The 21,002-nt window shown below is 36.6% G+C and overlaps 1 protein-coding gene across 3 annotated transcripts in view; it reads right to left on the bottom strand.

Moving 5' to 3' along the window:
- Positions 1-8,343: 8,343 nt before the first annotated feature.
- The window catches only part of LOC107039584 (carbonic anhydrase-related protein 10), a 27,018-nt gene continuing 14,359 nt past the window's right edge, over positions 8,344-21,002 (bottom strand). For all 3 annotated transcript variants that reach the window (XM_015259294.1, XM_015259291.1, XM_015259293.1), the window contains exons 2-10: positions 16,881-16,993; positions 16,742-16,792; positions 14,405-14,736; positions 13,343-13,438; positions 13,108-13,174; positions 11,160-11,314; positions 9,959-10,087; positions 9,527-9,572; positions 8,344-8,636 (exon numbers count right to left, since the gene is read on the bottom strand). In XM_015259294.1, coding sequence (XP_015114780.1) covers positions 8,620-8,636; positions 9,527-9,572; positions 9,959-10,087; positions 11,160-11,314; positions 13,108-13,174; positions 13,343-13,438; positions 14,405-14,736; positions 16,742-16,792; positions 16,881-16,944 — 957 coding nt within the window. In that variant the 5' untranslated portion in view covers positions 16,945-16,993 and the 3' untranslated portion in view covers positions 8,344-8,619. The remainder of the gene's footprint in view (positions 8,637-9,526; positions 9,573-9,958; positions 10,088-11,159; positions 11,315-13,107; positions 13,175-13,342; positions 13,439-14,404; positions 14,737-16,741; positions 16,793-16,880; positions 16,994-21,002) is intronic.

The raw sequence follows: 21,002 nt of genomic DNA, 5'->3' as shown, positions 1-21,002 counted from the left end.
AAAGTTTCCGTTTGTGATAACTAGAATTATATTTTCCCACAAAGCATGCAACATTCATTAAAGCCGTGAAAGTTTTTAATTGAAAAGAAAAAACATATGCGGAAACTGTATTATCAGCGAAACTTTCATTACTAAATTAGAACATACAACTAGTCCAAACTAATTTATATGAAGGGAACACATAATTCTGATAAAGACGTGTAACGAAACATCGGAGAAAATTCGAAGATAAAAATTTTTGAAAATGTTTATTTTTTATTTTCAACGAACTTTTTACATTATTTTTACAAGATTGAGTGCATGGTGAGAAACCCCAATAACTCAATTGGTTACGGGCTACGGGGTGATTGAAAAATGTTTATATTTTTGCACACCAAATCGATGAATAAGTAAATAAATAAATAAATAAATAAATAAGTAAATGAATAAATAAATAAATGAATAAATAAATAAACTAATAACACACACAGACAGCAATTTTGTTTAAAATTGTCTAAAAACATCGAAAAGACCTTGAAACATGGAGATTCGATGAAAAATCGATTTTAATTTTCGGGGCCATTACAATAACTTCCCTTCCGGGAAGTTAATAAACAAATAATGTTGATATAGTTAATTTGAGCTTGTAATTGGTCTTTGTGCTGTCAACTCTCCGCAAAATAAAAATGAAAACGAAATGAAAAAGAAAGTTTCGAATAAAATAAATGACATAGTAACAAGGTGTCCGGACTACCCCGCTAATTTGATGCGATCTTCCGATGAGAACCTCCTCCAGGGAAATGATGACTCGGATGGCAATGTACTCGTGTCACTGGTTTGATGTGTAAGAAAGGGTGGGAGTGATAAGTGGAGGATAAAAAAAGAGAATGAAGAGGGTGCATCGCACTGAGAAGAGGGTGGCGTTGTTTCAAAGAGCTAATCGCCATACAAATCTCAATGCTGAAGTGGAGTCTGCCACTGGCTGAAGTGCGACAAAGACGGGGAGGGAGGACCTCAGTGCCGGCCTCTGGCGCATCGATCACGGGGGTATTGCTGGCAGCTTGTGGCTACGAGTTTGTAGGACACGCAAAAAATATCTACCCTCCCCCGCCCACCTGATCGCCCCTTTATGCCCGGCCTCACGAACCCCACGGCCTGATCCAGGTGATAAATTAAAAGTCGATGGTCATACATCGCTTTTATGTTCGAGGGAACTCCAACAAACCGTGTGGAAACGATTATTTTCTTTCGCTCTGGTTTGTTGATTTTGATTATTTCTTCGTGGCTCCAGAGGGCTGTCGGGGATTTTCAATTTGCGGAGGGGAGGTGAGGGAATTGTCCCGGCTGATGATAATTTAGTGGCCATTATATTTTTGATCGATATGAAAATGTTGTGGGAAAACATTCGAAGGATTTTTTTTCGACTTCTTCAGCAACTCGTTCTACAGATGATAGGAAAATTTTGTTTTTTCGAAGAATTTTTCAATTCAGGTGGTCATGAAATTAGATTTATGGCCATTTGCAATTCTATTAAGCGATAGGCAGAGGAAGTAAATGAAAAATCATCTGCATTTCAACTCTCGAACGGTTTGCGTTTAAATGCAGATGATTTTTATTTACATCCTCTGTTTGTTGATTAATAGAATTGCAAATGCTGACCGCAATAGCGTAATGGTGGAGTAAAATTCGATTTTATTAGGGGAGAGTGGGGCAAAATGAAACCGTCGAAAATACGACCGTTCGACGCAATTCAACAAAAAAAAATTTTTTTCATCAATTATTTTTTTTATTAATTTTTGTTTATTAACTTTTTTTATTATTGGGAGTACTGATTAGAATAATAATTTTGCATTCAGTAGAATAGAAAATTATTGCGATGTTTTCACGGGAGAAGATTTTGTCGACGTATTAATTGACACCTCACCCACCCCTACGTGATCAGATTATTGGATCCTATTCTCATTTATCACAATTGTTCTTGGGAATGTGAACGCTTGTATGAAGAGGAAATTGACCAGACAAACAAAATTGAATTAATAGAAAAACCTAACGAATTCGCCAGACAATTCTATTTGATTTCAATTGAACTTTCTACTAGTTTTTGGCCGATTCCATTGAAATATTTTCTACAGAATTTCCTCGGCTCAAACTTTCCAAATTTTTTTGTTTGATTTTCTTGATGAGAAAAAAAATAGAAAAATCGAATTCTATTGACTTTTTCCATTAAATTTTTCCGTGCGTGCCTATCAATTTCAAATTTTCAATTCATCATAAATAATTGAATTCGATCCGCATTCGGCGCATTTGAGGGGAATATTCACGACATAAACATGCAGTTCCCGTCATCCACCATCAAAGATACTATTTGAAAAAATGAAAATAGAATAATCAAATAATTGACCCTCATTATTAAAAATGTTCACGACCTCCTTCATACTGAAAACAAACAATAGCTTCATATTGTTCAAAAAAAATTCCGTCATTTTACTCCTTCACTCCTTCGTCTTTCCCTTGACGTACAAAAAAAATCATAAAGACAATAAACCCCTCAGTTTTCGAATACGTCCAATGTATTCTGCCAAATAAAAAATGAATCCACGAAAAAAAAAATGAAGCGACATTGGCCACGAAATATCAATGTGCCCCCACTATCGATTTCACATGAAATCTGGTGCTGTGTCGTTGTGTGGGTGGGTGGTTTATACGTGTTTGCTCCATAACTAGATTCTATCACTATTGCACAATCGTCAATACAGTATTCCCAATGACTGACGTCAAAAGGATGTCAAGTGTTCTATTCTCAACTATAAAAATCAACTTGCCTCCAATGCACCAATCCCGCACAGTTGTCCAGCTCCATCCGTCCGTCAAAACCCCACGATAAATAACTCAAAAAGCCTCAATCAACAGTTTCTCCCCCGTCCGTATTCTAATCACTCCCTTACTCTCCTCTCGTCTCTTTGTCCTCGTGACGATCACTGAGAAAAAAATCCCTCCACAAACTCGTTCACTCGCCTCATCTCCCCCGTATCCACGGAATTCCCCCGGAAATGTCGATAATTGCCCCCAAAACCTCTCGACGAAATCACAGAATTCCAAAAAAAATCGATAAACTCCATTTTGTGGAGCTTCAGAATTATCATCAGACCCGAAATCACGATTTTAAGTGGAGGAATGGCCCTCCTCTGTGGGCCAAATTGATCGGAGGACGCGCGACTGACACCCTAATCCAGGCCGGGTGCAGCGCCCCATATTTGTCCACTCGAAATAACTCTTTTCTCCTCGAAATTTCTCGCCCACCTTTCGGGCTCTATTTTCAACTGATGTCAATGTGTTTGACGACTACTGAGGGATGAAATACCGAGGATAATGTTTTCAAAACTGATGTTAAACTCGGGTGAGACAAAGGAGCAACGTGACAGCGCTGGGCCTGCAGATTTGCCGCAGCGAGTAGACGAGGCAACCAAAACCACTGGCTTCACTCACTCGTTGCCTCTCTTTTTTACGCGGGGGTGGGAGACCTGGAGCAGCATGAGAATCCTTCTTCCCTCTTTGTTGGACACCCGAGGGAGGCAGGGAATCGCTGGAGAGATGCTCCACCGGTGTGGCAGCACTGGCGTGTTCCCAACCGTTCGATGAAATCCATCCCTCGGAGAGTGCGGGATATCCCCCACTTCTTTTGTGTCGTGGGAAAGGGTGGGGGGGGGGGAATTTTATCTCCTTCGTACCATGAAATTACCGTAAAATAAAGTCGGTCTTGAGTGCATGTTTTTTGGGAGGAATAAATGCTGTTCAGCGATTCAGTTTCTTTGGGGGGTTGGGGGTTGGGGGAGGAACTGGTAGGGGGTGGGGTCGGGTCAGTGATTTTTAAAAACCGGGCTTTGATGTCCGCCGATCAGAAATCAGCGAATGGAAGATATCGATTACACTGATTTATTGAAAATCAGTGGTGAAACAGTTCAAGTCAATTTTCATGATTCGACGGTTTTAATGAATATCTCGGAATGTAAGGGAGATAGCGAAATTTTTATTAGGAACTTTTTTGCAGAGCCAATTGAGAGCTACAATAAATGTGAGGAGGAAAATTTCGCTATCTCTCTTAGATTCGGAAATATTCGTCAAAAACTCAACTGGGAGATGAGTCGATTTGAACGGTTTTACCAATTCGCTACTGAAATGATGACGGCCGATGATTCCACGCCGAGAAACCGGAGCCGAGGGTTATTCATTCGGAAATCCGGTGACACAGTCGTCGCTGATTTCACGTGGTTTCAGGGAGATTTTCAGGATTTCTTGCGATCATTGATTTCATGTGATTGCAAATGATTTCAAATTTTCGATTTCATCACCCATTTGTTTTTTTTTTTCTATGTGGAAAATAACCCTGGGCATACGTAGAATAAATGGGCATACGTAGAATAATACACTACAAATGAGTCGAAAAGGTTTTTTTATCAGAAAAAAAAAGTTTTTTCGTCTTTATTTAGTTTTTTTTAAGTTTCTTTAGTTTTTTATGAATTTGAAAGGGTCTCATGACTTGCTGATTTCATGATTTCAGGATTTCAGAATTTAAATAAATAATGTCTCTGCGTGTATCAATTGGTGATAAATTCCCGCAATCAGTGATATGTCCGGTAGAGTCAAAACATTTATTTTTCTGCGCATGAGTTACAAATCATCGGAAAATCAAAATTTTCGCCTTCTCTTTTCGGTGTCATTACGATAACTTTCTCCCTTTGGATCGGGGATTTCAAAATAATGAAAAAAAAATTTAGTTCAATTTTCTGCGATGGAATGACCATAATAAAATTGGCCCCATTCCCCGAGGATTAATTCTTAAGGGAAATGAATTTGACGCAGTGCTATCTATCGAAAATTCCCGCGATCGATCGTTTGAAGGCGGTCGACCCGACTGGGGGCAATAGCCTCTTCCTCTTGAGCTACATAGCTCCCACCCCTCGGTGATAAAAAATTCAGAATAAAAAGGATCAAGTACGTATTGGTTTGAGACACGAGGGGGCTCTCTGCGTTCGTCAGAAAGATTTCTGGGGGGTTTCGATTAATGCAACAGGCAACAGGCAAATCGAGTCGAATGCTTGGTCGCGTCTGAATTCATGAATAGAGCGGGAACATCTTTTTTTCGTATTTCCATTGATTTGGAGGCACTCACCTGGTCAATTGGCTGCTCCGATTATTTAATGGCCTCCGATGTCCGGAGGAACTCAGTTATTATGATGATTTGATTTAATTGAAAAATATATTTTACGACATTGCATTATACGTCATATGACGATAGAAGTGTTATCTGACTCGTGATTATAAAAAATAATATAAAGTTACATTGATCTGGTGATACTTTTATCGCCTGACGGCATAGTGCACTATTAATTGTAATTTCTTCGATAATTACTCGGAGGAAGAGGTGGGAGAAACATTACTGAACAAGTCAACTTGGAGCGAAATCGATTTTTAGTAATTTTTCATCCCGTACCGGGGAAAAAGTGCGAGATAAATTGTGAATTTTTCTCGGTTGGCACGAGAAAATTTATTGAACGTGAATGATATCTCAATATTGTGTATAATCATTCTCCGAAAGAGGGAAAAAATTACTCGTGACGAAGATGATTTCCTTGATAAACGAAAATATTCTCTTGTCAGTTTTTAGAATCGTGAAATTTCCTGGGAACTAATTTTGTCTTCTCTTGTCCCGGAATTCACGCTTTCCCGAACTGATCACTCATGTCCAGCTGAGGAATCCTGGTTTCGATAGCATGACGAACACTTTCATTATCAATTCAAAATTTAGATATAACACAAACGACATGAATTTATGAGACGGACATCATTTCTAGTCTTCAGAACGCTTAACAATTCTCTCGGGACAAGGGAATCTCATCCTGTTGGAAAACTTTTGTCTCTCAGTCTGAGAACGCAATTATTTGTCAGGAGATTTCACGGTTTTTTAAATTAGCAAGTATACCTTCTTCTCGAAAGTAGTGTTTTCTCTCAGTGTACAAGAAAAAGAAATGCCCTACCGCTGAGGGAAATTTTACTCCACAGAAAGATAATTTTTGCATCCATAAATATTTTTTTTAACGAACAAAAGACAACTTCTTCAACATAATTCACGTTTAGGTTTTTCTGTTTGCAGAGTAGATAAAATAATCGGCTGTAACACTCCAAGACCTTCAACATTATCGGATATTCCCCGATAGTTTTGTTGCATAGCAACGGGAGCGTGAGCTTCGCAAATTTAAATCCCGAGCACGCAGTGCGAGGGATTTTTTTCGAAACTTATCCTGATCGACGATGTGTAGAAAAACTTGAGGGAAACATCCGATGAATTTTTAAGGTCGAGGGGTATTCGGAGGATCACTTTCATTATTAAACGGTAGGTGACTTTTTGGCGCCCCGAGAAAATACTAAATTTGGGTGTCTTTTAACATCATTTGGGTGTGTGGCGCCAAAAAATCCTGTCCCGTTATCAAATTGTACCGTAATTTTATCCAAACGAGTGATATTTATGAGTTATCGTGGAGAAAGAACTTGCGAAGAATAAACTTCCTCAGTTATTCTCAGTCAGTTCCATAATTTTGCATCAAAGTTGGAGCCACGTACACACAGTGAAAAAAAATAGTGTTAATGTCTCGAGTGTTGGAGTGAACTCTTTTTGGGAGTTCACTTCGTCCTCAGCCCTGAGTCAATTTCTGACGCAAAGTGGATTTTTATTTTTAACTACATTAATTTCGGAGTTGAGTACTGAATGGAATGAAAATTGACACCGCCATGGTGTCAACACATGGTAATCAGCACATTTGTGTGTGAAAAATAGAAATCCACTTAGTTTACAAAATTTGACTCAGCGCTGATGGCTCACACCATTTTCGTCGACTAATTAATCATCCACCAGGTGAGTGGGTCGATCGGAAAATGGAAAAATAGGTTCTTTGTCGATCTCCACCAATAGGGCCTTTTAATGAATAATTTCCCTGCACGCCACTCATTATCGAAATGCTCGTTTAAAATATTCATCAGTATCACACAACTTTTATCAATTAGTTCATTATTCACAAAATAAGTGGCTTCATAGGAAAATATCGAGAAACGTCCTCGCATGAAATTTTTCACTGAAATTAACTACAAATAATGTTCTCTGATCATTTCTTCTTACATTTCTCACCACCAAAATCTACTTTTAAAAAATCCAGTGTAACGATTTTTGAAGCCTCTATTCCGCTTATCAAGTCATGTAATATGATGTCTATGTATATTTTTTCATGCACTGTAATCTTTTGGTTACAGTAATTGTAAAAAAAGAGAAATCCATTTTTTACTGAAATAAAACAATACATGTATAACATAGCGTATAATTTCTTTATACGGAAATTTTTTTTAACTGTAAAAAAATTAATACAGTTATGGAAAAAAAATACATATGGAATGAAATAGGTCCTCTTCTAGTAATAGAAAAAGTACTGTAAAAAATCATCAGTTTAGAATCTTTGTTGGTGATTAAATTAATTCCGAAATAGTTATTCTATGAAAGAATGTCCTGAAAATTCTTTTGGAGATCATAAAATATTCTACAAAAAATCGTCGTTGTTGACAATTTCTTCTAACATTACATCAATACAGATAGCAAAATTGAGTAATAAAAAAATTAATCAATTGTCCAGAGCACTAGTGGGCGACCTCCAAAATTCAAAGAATATTCTTTGTAAGCTGTTAAATTTTTGCAAAATTTTCCTCTGATTACCCCAGATCATCGTGATAATTAAAAAATTACTGAAAAATTCCTTGAAAATCGCAAATTTTTTTTCAATGATTTAATTATTTATCCGAAGCCCCGAGACAAACTATTCCATCAAACAATCTCAATTGATCCAAAAATTGATGCTCAGATTAACCTGAAATTTTTCAAAAAACTTCAACCAAAGAGGGAAAGGCAGAATTCCAATATTTTTTTACATTTTTCACATTTTTATTACAAGAATATAGTATAAACTTTGCAATTGATAATCATATATGCACACGCGCGTACGTGTTATGTGTGTGGGTTATTTGTTTTCTCCATCTTAAAATTCACTTCCTCTTTTTGTTTTAAATTTTTATACATAAGTCGCAATCTCACCCATACAGGCCACGATAGTCATAGCTTTCACGAGTTTATCCTTTATAATTGTATAATATACTCTTACCATAAGTTTTCATTTTTAGTCCTTAACTATGAATAACTATAGTTTATGGTGTATGTGTTTCTGTGTTTTGCTCTTCTCATTGTTATTAAGTATAATTGTTTATTTTCATCTTCTTGTTGGTTTGTTTTTTTACTGAAAACATACTTGGCAATTCACGTCTAATGAGTTTTACAACGAAGCAGTTTTGACCTTACGGTGGCGCGATTTTTTTTTCTTTTTCTGTTACATTACTTTTTTTGTATTTTTTTTTCTTATTTTCTTTAGTTAGTATTTTTGTTCAACTTCTTATTTCACTTCTGGCGGTATTTTTCCACCACGTGTCGTCGCGCGCGTTGATATGTCAAGGTTTTTTTTTTATACAGCAATGTTCCAAATCCCATCGTGGAAAAGCGTAGTACTGCGGAGTTCGAATGGAGAAAGCAGATTTCGTGGTTCAGCCAGGCTATTCCCAACTGTTTGCTGAAAATTGTGAAATTCAATAAGTCAGTGTTTGAGGGGCACGGGAGGGGGTAAATGCACCTGTGCGTCTGGGGTGCGGTTGAGGAGCGAATTTTCTTAAGGGGTGAGCCTGAATTGTTGAATTGTCGAATTATCTAGGTAATGAGCGATCTTAGCTGAGCATTTTGTCTTGTGATGATTTTACGCTGACATCAGTCGTTACCGAGACCCTTGGAAATTAACGGAAATCTGCATCGAATGAGTATTTTCCGTTAATTATAGAATTATCTCGGAAATGAGTGCTGGGAAAAATGTTATGGGAATTTTTTTTCCGGTATTAGAAAACATCATGAAAGTGCGTTTTTCGCAGAAACTTTTACTTCCCACAGAAAAAAATATTGAAAAAAAAGGTAGAAATTTTATAAGATAATTCGATGCAAACAGAGATGATGAGATTGAAGAGAATGGTATTTTTCACGGACGAAAAAATTTTATAGACAAATTTAGCGAATTCGAGAGAATGCTCTGTGGGATTTCCATTGGAAATTCTAGTAATTTTCAACGAGGGATTTAATAATTCAATGAATTCAATCAATTTTGAGTACCAAACTAAATGGTGAGGACATATATACGATTGGACACAATCCCGCAACCATTTTTATCTTCATAATTTCGCAGTAATCTACAATTTAGTCGAGTGAAACTGAAAAATCCCCTCGGAATTTTAATTAATTAGTTTTTAAATTTCACCAACTAGTTGTTGAAATTCACCAAATAATTTTTCTGTGTAAAAAAACACCCCGAAAGGCGTCCGCAAAGGGGGTATTGGGTATGAACTAAATCGGTCCATTTACCGCACTCAAAAAATTATGAATCCCAAACGATCAGAAACTCGTGATTTCTTCATTTACCTTTATAGTAGATATCGCGGTACGAGGTCGGACAATTCTTGGGGTCCTGAAAAAATCATGAAGATGAGAAATCAAACGACATTTATACGCTAATATTCACTCCATCATCTGACAGATTTTAACGTGAATATGTCACCCGAAAAATAATCCGTTAAATACGCAATCGTCTGGGGAGAAATTTATTTCTGAACAAAATTTTCGAAGACATGCTTTGGGGCTGATGAAATTATGTGCAAAAAGAACTATCTCAATATATCGTCCTGTTCCGCATAATTGAAACCTAATGAGGATTGCTTGAGAATGACTCGAGTGGAGAAATGCGGAATTTTCTCAGGGAGTCGAACAAGAAAAAGATCGTTTCCTTCTGAAATAGTTTTTGTTCCAATACTCCATTAGATGAACAATATCATCGATCCAGCTGCAATCACTCACCTGGACATTGAAATTGATATTTGTTCGCACCGGACGATGGTGGAGTGCCTGCGTAGGTCTAGCATTATTACCAAGAGGCCCTTTCGAATGTTCAGCGTCACCTTGTACGAGTGTTCTCAATGCGATGAGCTTGAAATTGAGAAAATTAATGCATAAATATACACTCCACGGGAAAACCCAGAAAAATCGAATGCTTTTTTCTAATTCTTTTCGTTTCCACCGATTCTACCAGGAGATAGTTCCCGACTGGAGTAATTATGCGGTGAGAATTCCTGTCAAATTAGGAAATCGGTAACATTTCACCGACAAATTAAGGAAGCGACGAGTTATTCTATCTTATTAGTTTTCGATATAGAAATGAAGAATGTCTCATTCCATTGTTTGAGAAAACCGAATCATTTCAAAAATCCCTGAGATATCGATCTACGATTCGAAAAAAAATTGAGATTTACAGATACTTTAGTTGCAATATCCAGCAGAGCGACCTTTAATTCGATATAGGGGGGAGGGGGGGGGGGAAATCATGAGATTGCGAATTGAATTGAAAAGTTAATGGAATTTCCTAGTAAAAAATTGACATTTATCTTCGTAATTTCTCATGAAATCGGCGTTTTTTTAAATTTAAGGACAAAGGTCCTTTCGCTTCTCGATTCCTTCTTCACCCCCTGTGGCTGAAACATCTAAGAACCCGCTGGAAATTGACATCCTTGTGAATTCGAGGAATAATATTGTAATTTATCTAACTCTTTTTCTTGCATAAGAATGCAAAAAATTTGAAAACCCCGAATAAAAAATAAGAAAATATTCCCGACTTCAACTTCTCCTAACTTCCAGTTTATTGACCCAGTTCTCGTCAAATCTCCTGAAATCTACACCTTCCCGGCATTTCCCTCCCAAAATCAAAAGAATAAAAAGTGTCACAATGACCAAATCCCATTCACCAGCGAAGAGTGAGAAATATGGAAATAAGCAATGATTAAGTGTAAAGATATTGAGATTGCGTGTCGTCAGTTTCCCCCACACAGCACTCAACGTAATTGCCACAGAATTCCCTCCAATGTTATTCGTGACACGACTTTTTCGTGCATGAATAACACTCAGACGTTACATTATTTTTTAGATGCTTTGAATTGAGTGAGGAAGTGCTTGGGAAAAATAAATAGCTGATTAAATGTCGATACTAAGTACAGGCAATTCTCACCTGCTGCTTTGTTATGTATATTGGTTTGTTGAGAATAATCCACGTTGTTGTCTCGTGACACGCCGGCATTGTGGTGGAGCCCTCGTATGTCATGTAATGCTTCGTGTCCGGCAGTAGTTCTAGCACAGCAAAATGCTGAATTCCAGTTGACTTACCTATGCAATTTTACACGTAACGTAACATGTGACAAAAACAGATTGATTATGTCGTGTCTGACTGACGTACTTGAGAGTATAATTATCAATTTCCATGAGTGGTACACCCTATTTTCAGGTGCGAGCGTTATTCAGGGATATTTTAGATTTTACGGAAATGAAAATTCGAAGAAGCGGAATGTTTCTTGCTTCCTATGAAAACATTGTGAATATCGGGGATGGGGAAAAATTGCTACGACTCTTGGACTTCAATTTGAAAATAATTTTTAATTCTCAATTATAATTAAACAATTAACTCCAAGTGTCTGAATTCGATTTTTTAATTAATCTAATAATCATCATTCTTACGATGTTGATCACTGATTTATAAAATATTTGAAAAATTGAAAAATTTGATTAATTTAATAAATATTCGATGATAGTGGGTTACGCCGCCTGCTCGCTCCACTCGTCAACCCCCATATGATCGCTAGTCTGACCCCTATGACCTTTATTCTGACTCTTATGTTGACCTCCATATAACCCTCATGACCCTTATCTTGACCCTCATATAACTCCACATGACCCTTATCTTGACCCTTATTTTGACCCTCATGACCCTTATTTAGATCCTTAATCTGGCTTTTAATTTGACCCTCGTGACCCTTATTTTAACCCTCATTACAACCCTCCGGACCCTTTTTTTAAACCTTGTGACCTTTAGACCCCATATCCTGCCTATCTGACCCCCATATCACCCCACTTGACCCTTATCTTGACCCCCCATAACCCTTATTTTGACCCCCATGATCCTTATTTTGACCCTTATTGTTACCCTTAATCTGACTCTTGTGCAAATCCATATGCGTCCGGAAGGGGAAGCTTTGAAACATTTCAAAGGGAGAGCTTTTTGTGGGAAATTTTACGAGCCATAAAAAAATGTTCCGTGACTATTTTAAATGAAATTACTCATTTCCAAGATAATCATGACTCTTTAAGTGGGATTGCTCATTTCCGAAATGATCACGTGATTAACGAAGATCTCGTGTTTGATAAGCATTTTCGTTAATTTTTTAATGATCAGGATAAGGAGTGATGTTACGAGGACATTTCAAAAGACCTCTCTTTTAGATGATTATCTTGAAAAAATTATTATTTTATGCGCTGTTAAGGGGAGGTTCACCCCGGAAAAAAACTTTTTCGTTTAAAAAAAAAATCCCATTTTCCGCGTTATTTTTTCTCAGGAATCTGGCTTCGGAGGTCAGAATTGTCTATGTCCACTCAAAAGTGTGAATTCATTTTTTTTTCATGGGGAACAAGAGAATCTCATTCTGGTGAAAAACTTTTTTCTCTCAGTCTGAGAACGAAATTATTTATCAGGAGATTTCACGATTTTTAAAATTGACAAGAGAGTATTTTTCTGTATCAAGTAAACCTTCTTTGTCAAAAGTAGTTTTTTATCTCAGTGTAATGTAAAACGTTCATTCGAGTCTGATGACAATCCTATTGAAATGAATGAAAAAAATGAAATAAAGGGTTTTGTTTAATTCAGATGCCTCATTTCTCTGGACGTATGTAATTTGTTATAGAATTTCTCATTTATTTTGGTGATTTCAATTGCTCATCCTAAATTCAAAATCGAATATCAAATTGAATTTTCAATGCAGTAAGTTCACCTAAATTTGGACAATTGGACGAATAATCTATTGAAATTCGGTTAAATTCCAATTACTTCTTCCATTAACTTGAGTGCAATCAGCGAATTATTACCGAATTATCTACTTGCTGTAGAATGTTATATTTTAATACTTCACCTGCGTATTGAATGTGGTTGAGTTTATCAGTGAAGAGTCTCAACGCAGGATTAGAGAGATCTCCCACCTGGAGGATGAAAGAGAAAAAATGATTCCATTAAATTTAGAGATTTCATTTCCCACCCTCCTCGTCTCTCAATGTGTATCTTTCGTGTCTTATCGCGAGATTTTTAGTAACTCAGAGGTTTCTCGTTTGATCTCACGTGAAAGATTAAAATGGAGATTGGACACGTACTTGGAGGAGAAGAGACACTGCCACTATTCCCTGGGGTCGGTTGAGGGCGTCTGAGAAGTTATTGTACAGGTGGGAATTGAAGCCAAATATTTGAATCTGTGGGAATTATTATTTTGTGAATTATAATGTTAGGACCTCTTCATTCATGTCAGCTTTGGGGTGGAGGAGTGAATGACAGTAGAGTCACCAATTATTGTTTTAAAATTTTTTTTAAAATATATTCTTTTTTTAAATTTTTTATACATCTATATATGTGATAGCTAAGCTGTGCAGGAAAGATGAACGGGAAAAATATACTTGAAACATTCGAATATTGAAATTTCAAAAAAAGTTGACTCTTTGAATATAACGGAAATGTCTATTCAAATTTATTTGCAAATTCAACCGTGAGGACATCACATTAGAATTTTTTTTTTCTGAAAAATCATGTTTTTCTCACAAGTTCGGAGCTTTCCTTTCAAAGCGAGTTTGTTCTCCGCTCTCGTTCAGTAATATCCGTTCACTTTACTCCCATTTTGTAAATCTAAGTTCTGTTCATAATGAGAAATGATCAAATTTATGAATTTTTCCATGGAATTCTCCGAAGAAAATCAAATCATTAATTTAACAGGGAACAATTGCAGAAAAAACCGATGTACTCAGGTAAAAATGTTGGCAATTATGTCACCAAATTACCCCTAAAATTTCAGATTAAAAAAAAGAGTTTTCGAGTAATTGCAGATTCAAAAAAGAAATTGATTTCGCGATGACGGCGCCAAAAAGGAAACAAATTGAGTTCAATTGCGCTCATTTTTTATGCATTTTTTATCACCTGCAAATATGTAAAAACGAACATTCGATTCTTAGTAATTAAATTCAGTTATTTCACCTTTTGAAAAAGTGAAATTTTTGAAAAATCATAACTCGTTAAAAAATCGTTTTCCTCTAAATCGTGTTTCTCCAAAGATATTTCCCAAATAACGAAACTGAGAATCAATTTCGATTTACGTGTCTGCATTCCCCTGTACCTCCACTACTGACATGAAAATATCGATCGGAAAGATGACAAAAATCCGGGGTTACCTCGGCGGGGAAGTTATAACCGTCCACCGTGTGCTCACTTCCAATGTCATCCTTCATTCCGTAGTGCAAATGAATTTCGTGAAATTGATATCGATAACTCAGGGGTCCACCGGTGATGTTGACCGGATGTCGAGTGTCGTTGTAGTTTACTGCAAATACAACGCCGTGGCCTGTATTCGATAGGACACCGGAGACTCGGTGTTTATCGAGCTGAAGGGGCTGGAGATTTCGGTCGTACAAAAGTTTATTCGGCTCGAGATTCACTGGTGACTGTCTACGGCCTTTATTACAGAGCGACCACTCGGGGTTTATCAAACCCCAAAAGGCGGGACCTGAAAAAAATCATTTCATTCGTTCATAAGATTTTGTTTCGTATCACATCGAACATTCATTGGAATTCAATAAGAATTTCATCCACGATTTGAGAATATTATTTGAATGAAGTTTTTTATCATGAGTTCACGAATTTATCAGTTGAATCTATGAAACGAACAAGTTCTCAAACGAGTGTTGTTTGAGTCAACAAAATCGTTTGTTGAAAAGTACCGGAAACATAATTGTTCGGTGAGAATTGGAAGTCTCAAACATGAATAATTACTCCGCTTTCAACAGCAACCAAATACTCTGGTAGAAAAAAATGAAATTTCATGGACAGTTGACTACTAATTTTCAGCGTCATTCAACTAACATTTCGCACCGAATTATGATTTTTTAAACCTTTGTTGTTTACAGATGAATCATCGAAATTGTTTACACTTTCGGAATTTTTTTTTCGGCATGAAATCGATTTCTGATAAAATTCTGAACATGAATAAATTTTTTACGATTGCGAATTGATTATTACGGTCGACGCCAATATGATGCCTGGTGTTATTTTTCCGTCGTGAAAATTGGAATTCAAAAAGGCTTAAAAAAGGCGTTTTTTACGGTCAAAATAAAAAAATCAATTACACCCTAACAAAGCGCCTTTTACGCATCACTCAGCGTATTTTACGCTTAGGACATCGTTAACTACCATCTTAATAGAAACGTATTTTACGATTTACTTATGCGTAATTTACGAAAAAAACAGCGTATTTTACGCTTCAAGCAACTTTTGTTCTTCGTCGTTAATTACGGATAAGTAAACATAAAATACAAGCAAAATCATCGTAATTTACGAATCCGAAACCATAAATTATGTTTATGTAGCCGTAAATTACGTTTATGTAATCGTAATTTACGGCAATTTTTAGCGTAATTTACGCTCCAACTTCAAGCATAAAATACGTTTTAGAAAGCATTAAAAATGACTTCTCAAAAGCCCAATTTTAAAATAACCTAAAGTTTGAAAATTGAACTTGGGATTGAACATAATATAAAGTTTCAATTTTCTACCAACAAATTTTCCATGTAATCATCACATTCAAAAATATCTGTTCATGTGATAGAGATACAAAAATTGATGCACCGGAGGAAACGGGGGAACAGTTTCAATTTACCATCAGTTTTTCAAAAATGTCTCGGAATCCAAAGGAGATGAAGGAATTTTTATAAAAATCTCTCTGGTAGATCTCATTTCACGCTACAAAAGAGGTCTTTATGAAAATACGTCAGCTCCTTGGGGATTTCAAGATATTCATCAAAAACTCAGAGTTGACGTATCTCGTTTTACCTCAGTCCCTGAATTTTTATTGCAGCAGGAGAGTCAATATCACGAGAATTTTTTAAAAGATACGAATATGTGGAATATGTCAATGGAATAAACATTCAAAAATGGGAATTTCAAATTTAGGAATAATTGACGTTTACCAAGAAGAGAACGAAAATCTTCGCATGTACTACATAATTTTTTAATTATTTAATTGTCGCGCAATTGAGTGACTTTTGTCAAAAAGTAGTAATTTAATTTTTAGTTAAGAGGAGACGACTGTAAAATTTGGAAAACTCCAAGCCTTACAGAGCCGATTGTTGCAGATTATTATGAGTTATGGGTGAAAAAAAAGTATGAAACAATCAAACTCCGAGATTTTTTGAGGCTGGCAAAGGGTCAAAACGGACCAAACTCTACAACATGTGGGAAATTGCTTTCGCCACTATCAATTTGTTGATATGCCATAGTTGAATCTCCAACGCCTGACGACGCTCGCGCCTGCCGATTTAACCGCGGTCTCCCGATACTTCAACATTCATAAAAATATCAAAGAAAATCTCATCTCTGTCGACCCGGTCTGCCAATTTTCGTAATTGAATAACAAAAACTCAATATCCTATTCCTCCGGAGCCAGTGAAATGTCATCAACCCCTGAATTTTTAAATCCGTAATTGCTTCGGTAATAATTAAATTCCCGAAGTTACCTGAAATGCCATCGTACGTCCACCACTCCTCCCAGCTGACAGGTCTCGACTCTGGAAAAATAAATATTCAATAGCACTCATCAATGTGGAGCCTAAAAAATTGATAGAATCAGATCATTCCATAACGAAAAATCCATACCTTGAATCAAAACGAGTATAAACACTCCCCAGATGCCCAAGTACACTGAGCTATACGTTGCCATTCCTATTGAGAATCTGCTCTGTCAATTAACCATCATCTGTTGGCTTCACCTGCGAAACCAGAACAAGTAAAATGAAAATATGGCTGTACAGTATGTGGAGCAATACATAAATATGTATGTAGAGGCATGTTCCAAGCCAAAATGCCTCCACCGAATGCTTTTTGAAAGGTAAATGGGAATGAAACAGCTTTATGTCCTGTCGTTTCGTTCAGATGGCTTTCTCGATATTGCTACATCGCATTCATTCGCATTACTCTATCCCAAAAAAATGTACTGAACGAAATTCAATTTCCCTCCTCAAAATTCCTCCCATTTTTTACATTATTTTGTTCTCTTTCAACCGGAAATTAAATTTTACAAACTCCTTTGGCCATTAACAGACAAAATATACGTCATTCATCACATTTTTCTTTCTTCCCCAAATCCGATTCCCGGGGGGGAAATAAATATGATCCGCCTTGACACTCTTGAGTACCTACTGAGGAGAATTCATTCTTGTGGAGTGGATTCGGTTGTTTGGTGCTGGTGAGGAATTGATTTTAGGAGCGGGAATTTATCGGAGTTATGAGGAGGTGGGGAGAGGATGTCGAGAGACTCTTTTGGTGGATCATTTCCTCAATTGTGATTTCGATCAATCAGAGTGCGGGATTCGGGGGCACATGATACAGTGCTAGAAAGTTCTTGAAATTTCAGTCAGCGTCATGTGAATTTTCGATATTGTGAGGTTGAATCGAGGGGTCACTTAGGAAATCACTGAAGCCCTCGATTGAAAATCAAGGAAGAAATCACCGGAAATCATTGGAAATGAAGTGATTTCCATAAGTAAGTTGCAGATTTTAGAAATAATTAGAAATTATCGATTGAATATGAACCCCCATGCCCATTCTGGAAACCACTGAGCCACCCGTTTGAAAATTCAAGAAAATCGGGTGTTTCATGTTAAAAACTCATTAATTTTTCAATGACAGCTTAAATTTATAAAGTCATCGTGGAAATCGAACGTGACATCATCTTCTGAAAATTACTAGGCAGCTGTCTGTGACATTGTAAGGACAAGGACCGATTGATCATAAATCGAGTGGAATAATTAAGTCTCTCTCGTTTTACCTCACGAGGATCAAACGGCGCAAGGATTATGCCTCGCCAAGGTTATTGTTCCCATAAACTTGAATCTTTGAACTTCGAACCCATCAAAATTCTCTATACAATTATTATCTTAAAGGATAGTTTCTCCTTTGACTAAGGTATCCTGCACATTCGGGGTATCCAGATACATAAATTATTTGTGTAAAGTCTCAAATTTTACAGGAGCCTCATTTTGCCCCGGTGTCCCCTATCCTTTACAGTTTGGTAAAGCCCCGAAAGAAGGAGAAAAATAAACCAAGCGAGGGTTGATTCACACTTATCGTTTTTCATGTCTTGATCTCGGATATTTCAACACATTGCCCTCCATTTTGTTTTCATTTTCGAAGTACATGATTTATCTGAGAAGAAATCCCCTCAGAGCCCGGAGAGGTGATGATTTATTTAAGAAGGTATCCCCTGAGAGCTCGCGTCTGAAAAGGAATTCGTTGATTTCATTTTGCCGGAGCTATTGGGACTAGTCTTTCCTAATTGTCAGAAAAATTGATTCCGTATATTCTTCTATCAGCCGAAATATGACAGAACTTTTTACGAAACTGGAAAAATTTGACTTAACAAAATAAATATTCACTGTTAGAAAAAAAATGTAATTTTATTTACAGTTGACTACCAATTTTTGGGACAGTGACACTGAATGCGGTTTACAATTTCTAACTTTAAGTAGAATTCACGGGAATTCATGAGTTTTCAGTGGACCATAAATATTCAGAAACAAAATTACATGAATTTTCAATTTTTATCTTTAACATAATTCCTCTTCATTCAACGTCGTAACTTGTGAATTAAGGAAAAAAAGATAACAAAGTAAAGAATGGATGAAATTAAATTAATCTAATTGTGCAGACGGAAATTGAAACAAAATAAAATAAAATACAATATTATTAATCGGTGCAACGCGAAGTGCCCGCTCGCTAGGAACCAATTAATTGAATAAAGAAATATTGAATCTGAAAGGAAAAAGAGTACGATGAAAGGCCATCAAATTTCACTGTGAATTCATCACTCTAAAGATGATTCCATTATTAACCGCATTTCAAGTCATCAGCGGAGCGGTAAATCGGTTTAAGGCGACTCAGCCCTTAGCTGCCTTTTCGAGGAATATCTTTGAATCTAAGGGAGATGGGGAAATTTTCATAATGACGAGTAGATTCAGAGATATTCAGTGAAATTTTGCCAATAGTCAAAACCGATTTCGACCGTTTTACCGCTCCGCTACTGAAGTGAGTGATATGGTTATTAAATAATGGCTGTCTCGATTAAGGAATTAATAGAGAAAACCCATTCATCTGGGTAACGAGCGGGATTCGAAGAAAATGATGATGACGAATCTCAAGAGAAAACGTCGAAATATATTTTCTGCGGCGAATTCCCGATCTACAAGAGAGTTCTCCCGTTTTTCTTCCTTTCACGAGATGATGAATTCTCGAGATAATTACGTGACCAACATAAATTTTCTATCCGACTTGAATCATTCCACCTCGCTAGGGAATCATCTCGCTAATGAGCCGTTCCAGGAGAAATCATCGGAGAGCATTGCCAAAGGGACATTCTGTCGACCTCGAACAAGCTCTTGCGATTTTCGCTTCCGAATGGAAGCATTGTAAGGATTCAAATTTAGGTTTTGGATTTTTTTCTTATATGTGTACGTATGCACGTATGTCGTGAAGTTTTTATTCAATTATTCAGTAAGGAATGGAAGCCCTATCGACCGCCAATAATTAAAATTTAACTCGTCGATTAGTTTTTTAAATTTTCAATTTTTTTCGAAAATCGGCTGTTCCACGATAAGTAAAAAAATTTTCTGGATTGATTGAATGATGGCTTGAAAAAATTGTTTGGGTGTCTCTTTGACCGAGGTCGAAGATGAAGGCGATAGCAATAGTCGTTATTTTGATTTATTTGAAAATTTGCAATACTTTTGTATTTTTTGAAAATCAGAATTCCGGGGATATCTGTGAATATCATGGTTCAGATGAATTCAGTCATAGTTTAAAATGTTTGTTTTGATGCCATTAAGTCGAAGTCGAAAGATGATTACGATAGCTGCATTGGTTGATTTGATTTTTATGATGATTGTTGGGAATTTTGAATTTTTCATGAATTTTCCCGAAAGTGAGCTTTCTGATGGTTTCTTCAAATGTGATGTTTCAAATTCATTCAAGTATGTATAGATAAAATTTTTCTATTAACATTTTATCGAAGGGCTGAGGGGAGAGATCGAACCGTTTAAAAGACAATCGGAATTGGAATTTTTCTATTTATTTTCACAGGATTTCCTTCAAACATTAATGAAATCGTATATTTAATCAATGAAAATGTGTCAATTATATGTAATAAATCATTCTTTCATTCGAAGCGATTTGTCTCTTCGAATCAAATAAGATTTATGAGATCCAAGTGAACGACTACTGAATATAATAAAATATTGAATAAAACTATTATTTTTTTCCCGCTAAATCACATTCACTGTCACTGTCCTGAAAATTCGAGAACATATTTACCAGAATTTTCTGTTTTTCTATTCATTTCCAGGGAAAAATGGAGCTGAAATTTACAGTTTTCTTTGATTTTTCCACGAAAATCTGAATTTTCAATGCCGAAATTCCCCCCAATATCAGTGGTAATTAAATCGATAAAAGTTTCAAAAAAGTGTACCGGAAAAACTTCCCCCTAAATTCAGAAAAAATTTCCCGGAAATGTCCCGTGTCGTACGATTTCCCCGCGACCCTCTCAATTTTCACTGCCACCATTCCCTCAAATTTCCCTGCAACTCGAGCAGCCCAAAAACTTCCGGAATTCGGCCCGGAAAATTCAGTCGAAAATTTTCACCAGTGTGCCCACCGCCCAAACCTCCCTCCCCCGATCGCCACTTTCCCAACCAATTCCCCACACCGACGATCAGCAATCCTAAATAT

This window comes from Diachasma alloeum, unplaced genomic scaffold (genome assembly GCF_001412515.2).
Source record: "Diachasma alloeum isolate Michigan unplaced genomic scaffold, Dall2.0 Dall_scaffold_00301, whole genome shotgun sequence".
Classification (NCBI taxonomy): Eukaryota; Metazoa; Arthropoda; class Insecta; order Hymenoptera; family Braconidae; genus Diachasma; species Diachasma alloeum.
Note: the sequence above shows the minus strand (reverse complement) of the source record. Positions and strands in the feature narration are given on the sequence as shown.